We start from the raw sequence: 13268 nt of genomic DNA, 5'->3' as shown, positions 1-13268 counted from the left end.
TCTCCTTCTTTCCCTCTGTCCTTCCTCGCTCCTCCTTTGCTCTGTCACGCCTCCCTACGCATCCTCTCTCATCACCTCCCCGCCCTCTCTCCCTCCATCCCTGGTCCCTCCTCTCTCCTCCTCCCTCATCCCTGGTCCCTCCTCCCTCCTCCTCTCTCCTCCTCTGGTCCCTCCTCTCTCCTCCTCCCTCCATCCCTGGTCCCTCCTCTCTCCATCCCTGGTCCCTCCTCCTCCATCCCTCACTCCTCCCTCCATCCTCTGGTCCCTCCCTCTCCATCCCTCACTCCCTCCTCTCTCCTCCCTCCTCCATCCCTGGTCCCTCCTCCTCCATCCCTCACTCCCCTGCTCCCGCGGCCATGGACGGGCGGGGAGGCAGCGCTTCTCCGGGCAGCGGGGTGATGAAGGGGTGCGCAGCCCCCCCAGACCCAGAGGCCGGGCCCCGGGGGCGGCGCAGCACGGGGGGCTCCGGGGGGGCCCCCAGCAAGGGCAGCCCGAACGGGGAGTGCCGGCGCGAGCTGGGGGGCCCGGAGGGGCCCCCCCGGGACCGGCCCAAGGTCTCCTTCTCGGCCGAGACGCGCAGCGGCTCCCCCCCGGCCCCCGAGGAGGGGCCCCCGGCCGGGCCCCCCTTCATGCAGCGCCAGCTGGGGGCGCTGCTGCAGCCCGGCCTCAACAAGTTCTCGCTGCGGATGTTCGGGAGCCAGAAGGCGGTGGAGCGCGAGCAGGAGCGGGTGCGGCGCGCGGGGGCCTGGATCATACACCCCTACAGCGACTTCCGGTACGAAGGGGGGGTCTGTGGCATGAGGGGTGAGGGTCTGTGCCAGGGGTGAGGGTCTGCGCCAGGGTGGTATGGGTCTGTGGTTCTGTGCCAGGGTGCCATGGGTCTGTGCCAGGGTGGTATGGGTCTGTGGTTCTATGCCAGGGTGGTATAGGTCTGTGGTTCTGTGCCAGGGTGGTATGGGTCTGTGGTTCTGTGCCAGGGTTGTATGGGTCTGTGGTTCTGTGCCAGGGTGGTATGGGTCTGTGGTTCTATGCCAGGGTGGTATAGGTCTGTGGTTCTGTGCCAGGGTGGTATGGGTCTGTGGTTCTGTGCCAGGGTTGTATGGGTCTGTGGTTCTGTGCCAGGGTGCCATGGGTCTGTGCCAGGGTGGTATGGGTCTGTGGTTCTATGCCAGGGTGGTATAGGTCTGTGGTTCTGTGCCAGGGTGGTATGGGTCTGTGGTTCTGTGCCAGGGTTGTATGGGTCTGTGGTTCTGTGCCAGGGTGCCATGGGTCTGTGCCAGGGTGGTATGGGTCTGTGGTTCTATGCCAGGGTGGTATAGGTCTGTGGTTCTGTGCCAGGGTGGTATGGGTCTGTGGTTCTGTGCCAGGGTTGTATGGGTCTGTGGTTCTGTGCCAGGGTGGTATGGGTCTGTGGTTCTGTGCCAGGGTGGTGTGGGTCTGTGGTTCTATGCCAGGGTGGTATGGGTCTGTGGTTCTATGCCAGGGTGGTATAGGTCTGTGGTTCTGTGCCAGGGTGGTATGGGTCTGTGGTTCTGTGCCAGGGTTGTATGGGTCTGTGGTTCTGTGCCAGGGTGGTATGGGTCTGTGGTTCTGTGCCAGGGTGGTATGGGTCTGTGGTTCTGTGCCAGGGTGGTGTGGTTCTATGGGTCTGTGATTCTGCCTGCAAGTACAAGGAATGGCCTCTGGAGGTGACACCTCACACACAGGTGACCGTCACTCACAGGTGACCCTCACACACAGGTGACCCTCACACACAGGTGACCCTCACACACAGGTGACCCTCACTCACAGGTGACCCTCACTCACAGGTGACCCTCACTCACCCTCACTCACAGGTGACCCTCACTCACAGGTGACCCTCACTCACAGGTGACCCTCACACACCGGTGACTCTCACACACACAGGTGACTCTCACACACACAGGTGACTCTCACACACACAGGTGACTCTCACACACACAGGTGACTCTCACACACACAGGTGACCGTCACACACATGTGACCCTCACACACAGGTGACGCGTCACACACAGGTGACCCTCACTCACCCTCACTCACAGGTGACACCTCACACACAGGTGACACCTCGAATGAATGAGGCCAGAGGGCCCACCTGCCACATACCTGTGACTGCAGTGACGTCACTCAAGACAGGCCGGACTCCCTTCAGAGGGGTCCCACTGGCAGGTCAGGGGTCAGCCTGAGGCTCCAGGTCAGGCCAGGGGGGGGGGGCCTTCTCATCCGCTCAGAGAGGATCCTATCCCTTCTCCACCACAAGACGTCTGTGCTCTGTCCGGGGACAGGTGTCTGTCCTGAGGGTTCTGTCCCAGTGCTGAAGTCTGTCCGTGGATCACTCACCCGTCACGTCACCGCTGTCCACGGTGCTGAGTGTGACGCGTCTGTGGTCTGTCCGAGGGGCTGGGCTCTGTCCGTGGACAGGTCTGTGGGGCAGCACCTGTTGTTCTGTCCAGGGTGCTGTCCAGGGTGCTGATGTCTGTCCGTGCATTGCTTTCTGTGCCCCCTAGTCTCAGTGATCGCGTCCGAGGTTGGCACATGGATAAATAACTGCTTTACTAAGCAGCGCCTTGCAGCTGCCACCGGGTTTGATGGCGCTAGCTTCCCAAACCATGGCAGACTCCCCAAGGGGTGCATTAGTACCACTGCTGCCCCCTCACAACCGCCCAGACTTAAGTGACCCTCAGGCTGTGGAGGTGGGAGTAGTAATGTGTCAGAGTGGAGGTAGACATATTGAGAGAGGTATAGGGTGAGGTATAGGGCAGTGCATTGAAGATGCCGAATTGGAAGCAAAGTGATAAATAAAAAGATTCATAAGCATAAGGAAGGTATACATGTATAAGGAAGGTAATATCTGTAGATTAAAGTTGTAGTTAATAAACTCAGACTTTCAAGTGCTGCTGAAATTTAAGCTAATTTATTAGTTTTTAGGTTCTAGAGTGAAGCAATTGTAGACGAAGAGTTATGTTAAAATGTACTTAATTATGCAGTCCCCTATATACATGTCCAAGATAGAATAATATAACCATAGGTAATATGTACATTTGTGAAGCAGAACTAATGAAGATCTATATACTTATACACATGATTATTGTGCTCTTATCTATGTACATATCTATAGTCAAAATAAATGCTTACAAACAGAGGGATATGCTGTATATTTCTGTTTGCATCTGGTGCTTATGTGGGGAAGAGCCGATTCTTGAGTAGTCTTCAGAGGATAAGGTGGTTGGTGGTGGATCTTATGTTGGGGGGAAAAGAGTTCCATAGTTTGGCTGCTTGAACAGAGAAGGATGGGCCACCCATGTTTTTTTCTTGTATCTTGGGATTGTGAGGCGAAGTGCTGAATAGCACTCTTTACAACGCAAGTCGTTACAATGACTTGCGGTAGTGGGGGGGGCGCTGGAGTTTGGAATAATATAATTTACTATTTCAACTTCAGACAGTGCAACAGTCCCTCCACGCCACAAGTCGTTGTAACGACTTGTGCTGTAAACGATGCTTTGTAAAGGTTGTTTCTCAAGGTGCCCCTATAGAGTGGAGGTTCTTTCGTTGAATGTGTTTTGTGATTTTATTCCTGATGAAGGGCGGTCCTGTTCCATGTGTCACTTTGTGGGTGATACAAAGCAGCTTGAACGTGGATCTTCTGGCAACGGGTGACCAATGCAGGGCCTTCAAGGCAGGGGAGGTGTGGTCTCGTGGTTTGATATGCAAGAGTAGTCTGGCAGCCGAGTTCTGAATCCATTGTAGTCTTTTCATGGTCGTTAAAGGTGATCCGTGGACGAGGCTATTGGTGCAATCGAGTTTGGACAGAACAAGGGAGATGGTAGCCTGGACCCTGGGTGGAAATCTCAGGTGGGGGAAGATGTGTTGCAGCGTTTTTATAGTAACAAAGTTTGATCTTGCTAGTTTGTCCACTTGTGGGTTCATTGATAGCTTGGAGTCCATGGTGATTCTGAGGTGTCTTACGTTCTTGAATACTTTAGGCGGTGTTCACAGGTCGTCAGGCAAGGCAGTCATACGTTTTCCACAGCTCTGAGGCAACTTAAAATTTGGTGAGTTTCCAATATCTGTGGGGCTTCCAGTTTAAGGAACATTTTTGTGTCATCTGCATAGTTTTAGCACATGAGGGGAAATTGATTGATCAGTGCCGGTAATGACTTCATGTAGATGTTGAAAAGCATGGGTGAGATGATAGAGCCCTGAGGGACCCGTGCAGTACGGTTTTAACGAGAAAGGTGAAGTATGGATGACATTTGTTCTGAAGGTACAATATGATCCAGTCGAGGGCAGTCCCCTCAATGCCTGCTTTGTAGAGTCTTTGTATTAGAGTCTCATGGTCAACCGTGTCGAAGGCAGCAGACAGGTCCAAGAGAAGTAGCGCAGCAACCCCGCTGCGGTCAACGGTGTTCTTAAGGCCCCATCCCAGGTGGCAAGGACGGCAGATTCTGTGCCTCTTTCTGGATTAAATCCCGTTTGGATTTCTGAATGAATAGCATTATCTTCAATGAATTGTGACTTCTGGGCGAACGCTGCTCTTTCTATCAGTTTGCCCAGTAAAGGTCGATTTGTAATGGGTCTGTAGGTGTTGGGGTTAAGTGGGTCTAGTTTTTTTTTACCTGAGTAATGGACGTATGTATGACTTTTATAGGTCTTCTGGAAATATTCCTGTACTTAAGAAACTGTTGATGATTGTTCTTACTGGTGTAGCAGCAGAGGTAGTTGGAAGAATGTTGTTGAAGGTTTGTGGTGGACAAGGGATCAGAAGGGCTGCCGGCAGGCTGTCTTGCTGTAACCAGGTCAAAGATCAGGTGAATGACCACCAGGTGGTATGTGAGTGAACCCGCAGGTGGTGCATGAAAAAACCTTCAGATGGTACGTGAATGAACCCACAGGTGACATGTAAGTAAACCCACAGGTTTTACGTGAAAGAACCCGCAGATGACGTGTGAAAGAATCCGCAGGTGGCATAGTGAAGAACCCGCAGGTGGTATGTGAAAACTCCCATGCACTCCACTGTCTTCACGGCGCTACCTCGTGCCGAGTGCTTTGCCCAAGGCAAGATGTGACTGCTCACCCTCAGCAGGAAGTTGTGACTACAGATCTTTGTGGTAGGTGCCCTACATTGACTGTAGGCAGGTTTAACATATCATAAACATCTGTGCTAATGGGGTCGAGTCCACGGGGCTCGAGGCAGTGGGGGCTTCCAAGTTAGGACAGTGCCTGGAGCATGTTGTCCCACCCAGGTCAAAGCACCGTCTGCTATGGTCATGGGTCTAGAGTTCACAGATTTCAAGACTATAAATGATTCATCTCCGTCTTTCTCCCCAAAAGTAAAACATTGACCTTTGTCCCCCAGGTCACCCTGGAATAGAATGCCCCTTGGGTGCCCTTCACATAACAGGAACCCCCAATTAGACATCAGAACCGCGACTCACCGATGAAGAAACCACAAGCCGCCACCAGAACCCAATCCCAACTAGAACCAATGGAAATATCATTTCATTACAAGACCGGAGGCTACCATTATGCATTTATCTTTTAATGCCACTCCACGCAGCACTTAAAGTACATTACATCATAACACAAGTACAATCTAGAATAGAGCAATGGAAACGCATAAAAGGCCCCTGCACGGAACAATCCTCCTCGTTGAATGCTGCTCATCGCCAAGATAAGTAGCAATTTACTCTCATTCTTAATTGTGATTTGCTTACCCTTTATTTATAGCCTGATTCTATTATAGGCTAATTTTTTCCCTTGGTTTCCAATTTATGGAAACGCTCTCTCCTACCTTTGTTTTCAGCGTTGTCTCTTCCCTAATTAAGTGGCTTCGTTTTGAGCCCGGCCTCCAGACTTGCCAGGGAACTCCCAGGCGACTCCTCTCTCCTCACTGTGCCTCTCCTTCATATTTAGGCCGCAAGTCAGAGAAGCGGTGTCTCTGTAAATGGAAACCTCCACCTGTGGAAGAGGCGTGGCGCAGCGGCCAGGGCGACTGACGCTGGACGCTAGGGATCACGGTTCGATCCCCGGTGACAGGGGTCTGCCCAGCACCTCGTGACTCTGGGCAATAGCTCGCTTAATCTTCCCGACGGCCCCCAGCGCCTTGACACCTTTGGGTAGTTGTTCGTGCTTTACAAATACTGGACATTTACATTTACCTGCTTTCATTGCTTGGGAGCCGCGGGTTTCTTTTGACCCGCTGTGCGGCACGTTGTAAGGGGGTGCCCGTCTCCGCTTCAAAGGCCCGCCGCACGCGTCCCGAAAACCTGTTCGGAGGTGTGCGGCGAGGTTTACTAGACAAGAGGAAAGCCTCGGGCAACGTCTTCATGTCCCACGAGACTACCGCCATTTTGGTTTGGGATAAACCCCGTTATTGTATTGGAATTCCACGCTGCCGTGCACAAGGGATACTGTAACGCATCTGGGTTAACAGTTGATGGTTACAGTATCTCCTCTATCAGCTGTTCTCTGGCGTCACATGACCACTATCGGTAGCGTTTGGCCGTTTTGACCCTTGGTTTTCCCAATTTCATGTCGTTTGAAAGCCCACTTGTATTTTTTGGGCAATTTTATATTCTCTGAGCCCCTGTACTACCCCCATTTAAATACTATTGTTACACATAATGTCTGCTCAGGAACGAGCTTCCCTTGTGATCCCTGAGGGTACTATGAATGGAGAAATAATTAAGAGGTTAATCCAACATGAGATGCGTAACTGTGTATGCGAGACACGTAGCGAGGCAACGAGCAGTAAGAGGCACAGCAGGGGCTCAGGATATGAACCATGGTCCATCTCGGAGGGTGACTCCGACGATAAGGGGGGAAAAATAAGAGAAAGACCAAGGATCTGGAGAGGGGTCCATGCCCTCAACGATGATGGGAGGTCAGAGCACCTCAACGATGATGGGAGGTCAGAGCACCTCAACGATGATGGGAGGTCTAAGACCTCAAAAGGGAGTGGTGCCCTCCGCAGCCTGAACGAGCGAGGCGTCCATTGCGTCTCAAAGGATCTGGGTGACCCTAGCGGCACAAAACTATTGGATACTCAAGACATTGAGTTTGGGAACCACAATGATGATGATCTGATGTATGACGAGTATGTTCTCGACCTTGACCAGGATGATATAGCTGAGAATGACCTCTTCACTGAGGATTCAGCACCCTCTTCTTCCAAAGATGTGATTAAAAACCCTCTAGGAGACGAGATGTTCACCTCCCACAACATCAAACATCCCGGGAGTGCCGAGTGGTGGCCCCTCGAGCATGTGGGCAATTTTATAAGAAAGTGGATCAGAAATCCACTGGAAATCGACGCGCAGTCTTCTCAAGCCAAATGCTCCAGGTTGGTAATTTACAACAAAGTAAGCCTTACTCAAACGGGGAGATCTCGCTGAGAAGGAGGCCTCAGAAAACCCTAAAGGGCTTCTCTTCGGTGAAAATATAGTCAGGAGCCTGGGCAAATGTGGAGGAGTGTGGCTCAATGGTTAGAGCGGCAGGCCATGATGCAGAGTTCTGGCCAGGGGACCAGGGTTCGATTCCCGCCTCGGCGGGGTCTCGGGCTCAATTTCCTCGGACCTGATCATTCTCGCCTCGGTGCCTATTCTAATCACGGGCCCCACGCTGCAACTCTGGGCAATAGCTTGCTTAATCTCCACAACGGCCCCCACAACGCTAAGGATGCCTGGCCTCCACCTTGGGGGTGCCCAGGAGTAGACACTTCACAGAGAAAGCCAGGATGGGTTCCACAGCGGTATGCGTATCAGCGCCAGGAAGCCGAATAGGCGACACCGCAAGGTGACCGCCTGGGGACAGTGCGCTCTATAAGTACCATGACATTTACATTTACAAATATGTTGGTACGTTCACCGCTCTTGACAAGGCCCGGAGCAACGTGTGCAAGGTTTACAGCCCAGGTATTATTCGTCGATCCGGCACAAGGGGACTTTCTGCCGGCCGGGCCTTCCAAAGGTCCCAATTCAACATCTTAACTGCTACAGATGTGCAGGTCACAGCAGGATTAATGGCCGGAGTGTAGGAAAGAATGTTTGTCGAGTTCTTAAGAGTATTCGGTAAAGAAGGACCCCAAGACGTAGATATCAAACTTTGTGGGGTGTGAAATTCCTTCATGTTCTCTTCTTGGGCAGGTAACACATTTGTGGAAACCACAAGACTTGCTATGAAACTTGTCTCATGGCTTTGGTTAACTTCATGTCATAGAGTTTCCTACGTTAAAGCATTGGAGATGAGTAACGGACTCTACTACCCCTTTGGGGTTACTTTTGTTGTTACTAATCGAACAAAGACTTTGTCCAATGCCATCTTTTATCCAAGATCTGATTCATGCAGAAAAATATGTGTAGTTGAATCCATGATGGAATATCATTCCTGTATAAATGTGTTTCGACGCGATGGTGTTAAGTAGATGTTGATTTCCTTTGTCAAGCAGTCACCACAGCAACAACTGCAAGGTGGGTTCGATGTATTATGCCGCAATGTAGCGTTGGCTAACAAAACCTTTGTGCACTTTCTTTGAGCGGTTGCATGGCTGGTCAATAGACCCTCTGGAGAGGTGGAAGACATTATGAGAGCGGCCGACTGGTCTAATGCTCTCTCCTCTGGTAAACATTATTGTAAACCCATTCAACACATGTCCGGTGTGGTTTTGGAGGGCTACCAACATGCATAATGGTAGCCTCTGGTCTTGTAATGAAATAGAGGTTCTCTAAATTAAATGCCAAGAGAATCTGAATTCATTGACGACACAGAGGCTAACACTATCCCGCCCTCACCTCCCTTCTGTTGAGGTTGGGTTTTTGCATAAAAGTGTAAAAAAAAAAAAAGAGAGGAAAAAAAGGTTGATATAATAATCACATTTATTTAACCCCTTGGCCGCGGCGGTAATTCCGCTGTGGCGCTAGGGGGCAGGGGGGCCGTGCAGCGCTGCCATGCTCGTGACGGAACCACTCCGTCACGGGCCGCGGTGGCGCTGTACTTGTGACAGAATGGTTCCGTCACGGCCCCGCCCGCTCAATGGAACGCTCAGCGCAGGCGCAGAATCAGTGCAGCGCAGGTGCGGCGGCCGGGCCGTGACGGAACCATTCCGTCACCAGCACAGCACCACCGTGGCTCGTGACAGAATGGTTCCGTCACAAGCACGCAAGGGGTTAAGAATTGGTATTGTAATGTGATATTTATTAGTAATTTTTTTTTACCACCTTCGAAAAGTTTCTCAAAGAATATCTCTCTTTCAGAAAAACACAATAATCTGGGTCTTCTAGCTGTTCTTCGTAGCGGCTGTTTTCTACTCTTTGTTTCTCCAAGGGAAGGATAGCAAGTTTCATGTACAGGTCGCGCATTTTAAAGAGGAGGATTGTTCCGTGCATGGGCCTTTTATGAGTAGCCGTTGTTCTAGTCTAGGTTGTTATGATGTAATGTACTTCTAAGTGCTGCATGGAGTGGGCTTAAAAACATAAATGCATAATGGCAGCCTCCGTGTCTTTAATGAAAACCAGATTCCCTTGTAATTCCGTTTTGAGAATCGGGATATCCATCCTAGGTCGCGAGGCTGCGCATCGGTTTTTGCATTCAGTGTCACACCGCGGAGGGGGGCGTGGTTTATCTACCTTGAGAATTAGGGTCAAATAGAAATTGCAGGGTGGAACATCCTATATAGATGCCCCAAGGAGACTGGGAACGGGGGACCTCAGGGCCGGCAGACGCCCCCAAGGTGGTGCTGCCTACCCGAGATTCTGGGTCTTCGAGGGGCTATTGGGCTTCTCTGCTGCTGACGCCATGTAGGGGGTGCCGGGATTGGCCTCGTGTAAGTGGATACCCCTAGCCTGGCATCCTCTGTGTTAGGAGAGGGTCAGTCATGTCCTCCCCGTTGGACTGGGGTGCTGTGTGGGTGCTGCTGTGGTAGGGCCCCAGGTCTTATCTGGCCTCTCTGCGCTGCCTACTGACACCTTTGTTACTGTGTGTGTGTTGTAGGGGGCGTGATTAATGCATGTGCTGCTGCGCGGCATGTTTAGGGTGGAGCCGCGACATTCTTTGCGCTGGGAAGAGCGAGATGCGGATAATGGGAGGAGTCACACGCTGCGCGAGGTGCTGAAGAGTAAAAAGGCGGGGTCTGAGGCGGTCTACGGGGTGTAAGGAGGACTCTGAGGTGCTGAATAGGTTACAGTGTAAGTCGCTTTCTAAGGCGCTGACCGTAGTGTGCCGTAATGAGTTTCTCCGGCGCTGTATAAGGCGTGCTGGAGTTCTCCAGAGGGCTGCATAGGGTACATTAAATGTAAAATGTAAATCCAGTACTTGTATAGCGCACGGATCACCCGTTAGGCATCCCGGCGCTTGGGGGGCCGTTGGGAACGTTAAGCGAGCTATTGCCCAGAGTCGCACGGTGCTGGGCAGACCCCTGCCGCCGGCGATCGATCCGTGATCCCCAGATTCCGGAGTCAGTCGCCCTGTAGGTTCGCCACCACACCTCTCCCTACATTGCGAACATCTGTGCTACGGCGTCAGGAGGCACTGCAGAAACATCTGTCTCCACTTGGTTATGATTAATTTAATGTAATCAATGCCCGGTGTGAGCCCCGCGCGCTCGGGTGCAGTCTGTTATTACAGGTAAATAACTTGTTTCCTTCTGCATGAGCTGTTCGGTGCAACGTGACAGCTGCGCGTGCGTCCGAGGGAAGGGTGTGGCTTCCACCATTACCGAACGAGGCGTGACAAGGTGTGCCTGTCACAGAGCAGTGGTCTGTCCGTGCTGTAGAATGAGAGGCCGTGAGTGCTTTGTGGTGAGGAGTGAAGTGTCACGGGTTTCTTGTGGTGCACAAGTAGATGACGCGGGCTCTGTGTGGTGAATGATGATGTGGCACAGACTCTCTCTGGTGCAGAATGAAGTGACGCGGGCTCTGTGTGGTGAATGAGGTGATGCGGGCTCTGTGTGGTGAATGAGGTGACGCGGGCTCTGTATGGTGAATAATGAGGTGACGCGGGCTTTGTGTGGTGAATGAAGTGACGCGGGCTCTGTGTGGTGAATGAGGTGATGCGGGCTCTGTGTGGTGAATGAGGTGACGCGGGCTCTGTATGGTGAATAATGAGGTGACGCGGGCTCTGTGTGGTGAATGAGGTGATGCGGGCTCTGTGTGGTGAATGAGGTGACGCGGGCTCTGTATGGTGAATAATGAGGTGATGCGGGCTCTGTGTGGTGAATGAGGTGACGCGGGCTGTGTGTGGTGAATGATGATGTGACGCGTGCTCTGTGTGGTGAGTGAGGTGACGCGGGGTCTGTGTGGTGAATGAGGTGACGCGGGCTCTGTGTGGTGAATAAGGTGACGCGGGCTCTGTGTGGTGAATGAGGTGACGCGGGCTCTGTGTGGTGAATGAGGTGACGCGGGCTCTGTGTGGTGAATGAGGTGACGCGGGCTCTGTGTGGTGAATGAGGTGACGCGAGCTCTGTGTGGTGAATGAGGTGACGCGGGCTCTGTGTGGTGAATGATGATGTGACGTGGGCTCTGTGTGGTGAATGAGGTGACGCGAGCTCTGTGTGGTGAATGAGGTGATGCGGGCTCTGTGTGGTGAATAAGGTGACGCGGGCTCTGTGTGGTGAATGAAGTGACGCGGGCTCTGTGTGGTGAATGAAGTGACGCGGGCTCTGTGTGGTGAATGAGGTGATGCGGGCTCTGTGTGGTGAATGAGGTGACGCGGGCTCTGTGTGGTGAATAAGGTGACGCGGGCTCTGTGTGGTGAATGAGGTGACGCGGGCTCTGTGTGGTGAATGAGGTGACGCGGGCTCTGTGTGGTGAATAAGGTGACGCGGGCTCTGTGTGGTGAATGAGGTGATGCGGGTTCTGTGTTGTGAATCAGGTGACGCGGGCTCTGTGTGGTGAATGAGGTGGCGCGGGCTCTGTGTGGTGAATGAGGTGACGCGGGCTCTGTGTGGTGAATGATGATGTGACGCGTGTTCTGTGTGGTGAATGAGGTGGCGCGGGCTCTGTGTGGTGAATGAGGTGACGCGGGCTCTGTGTGGTGAATGAGGTGGCGCGGGCTCTGTGTGGTGAATGAGGTGACGCGGGCTCTGTGTGGTGAATGAGGTGACGCGGGCTCTGTGTGGTGAATGATGATGTGACGCGTGCTCTGTGTGGTGAGTGAGGTGACGCGGGGTCTGTGTGGTGAATGATGATGTGACGTGGGCTCTGTGTGGTGAATGAGGTGACGCGGGCTCTGTGTGGTGAATGATGATGTGACGCGTGCTCTGTGTGGTGAGTGAGGTGACGCGGGGTCTGTGTGGTGAATGATGATGTGACGTGGGCTCTGTGTGGTGAATGAGGTGACGTGGGCTCTGTGTGGTGAATGAGGTGAAGCGGGCTCTGTGGTGAATGAGGTGACGCGGGCTCTGTGTGGTGAATGAGGTGACGCGGGCTCTGTGTGGTGAATGAGGTGACGCGGGCTCTGTGTGGTGAGTGAGGTGGCGCGGGCTCTGTGTGGTGAATGAGGTGACGCGGGCTCTGTGTGGTGAGTGAGGTGACGCGGGCTCTGTGTGGTGAGTGAGGTGACGCGGGCTCTGTGTGGTGAATGAGGTGACGCGGGCTCTGTGTGGTGAGTGAGGTGGCGCGGGCTCTGTGTGGTGAATGAGGTGACGCGGGCTCTGTGTGGTCAATGAGGTGACGCGGGCTCTGTGTGGTGAATGAGGTGACGCGGGCTCTGTGTGGTGAGTGAGGTGACGCGGGCTCTGTGTGGTGAATGAGGTGACGCGGGCTCTGTGTGGTGAATGAGGTGACGCGGGCTCTGTGTGGTGAATGAGGTGACGCGGGCTCTGTGTGGTGAATGATGATGTGACGTGGGCTGTGTGTGGTGAATGAAGTGACGTGGGCTCTGTGTGGTGAATAAGGTGACGCGGGCTCTGTGTGGTGAATGAGGTGATGCGGGCTCTGTGTGGTGAATGAGGTGACGCGGGCTCTGTGTGGTGAATGAGGTGATGCGGGCTCTGTGTGGTGAATGAGGTGACGCGGGCTCTGTGTGGTGAATGAGGTGATGCGGGCTCTGTGTGGTGAATGAGGTGACGCGTGCTCTGTGTGGTGAATAAGGTGACGCGGGCTCTGTGTGGTGAATGAGGTGACGCGGGCTCTGTGTGGTGAATGATGATGTGACGCGGGCTCTGTGTGGTGAATGAGGTGATGCGGGCTCTGTGTGGTGAATGAGGTGACGCGTGCTCTGTGTGGTGAATGAGGTGACGCGGGCTCTGTGTGGTG

At 53.1% G+C, this 13268-nt stretch overlaps 1 protein-coding gene across 1 annotated transcript in view; it reads left to right on the top strand.

Moving 5' to 3' along the window:
- Positions 1-367: 367 nt before the first annotated feature.
- HCN2 (hyperpolarization activated cyclic nucleotide gated potassium and sodium channel 2) overlaps positions 368-13268 on the top strand; it is a 185672-nt gene continuing 172771 nt past the window's right edge. Inside the window, exon 1 of the mRNA XM_078669320.1 lies at positions 368-775. Coding sequence (XP_078525446.1) covers positions 399-775 — 377 coding nt within the window. The 5' untranslated portion in view covers positions 368-398. The remainder of the gene's footprint in view (positions 776-13268) is intronic.

Source organism: Lissotriton helveticus, chromosome 12 (assembly GCF_964261635.1).
Source record: "Lissotriton helveticus chromosome 12, aLisHel1.1, whole genome shotgun sequence".
In the NCBI taxonomy this organism is placed as follows: domain Eukaryota; kingdom Metazoa; phylum Chordata; class Amphibia; order Caudata; family Salamandridae; genus Lissotriton; species Lissotriton helveticus.
The sequence above is the reverse complement of the archived record's forward strand: the minus strand, read 5'-3'. Positions and strand labels throughout refer to the sequence as shown.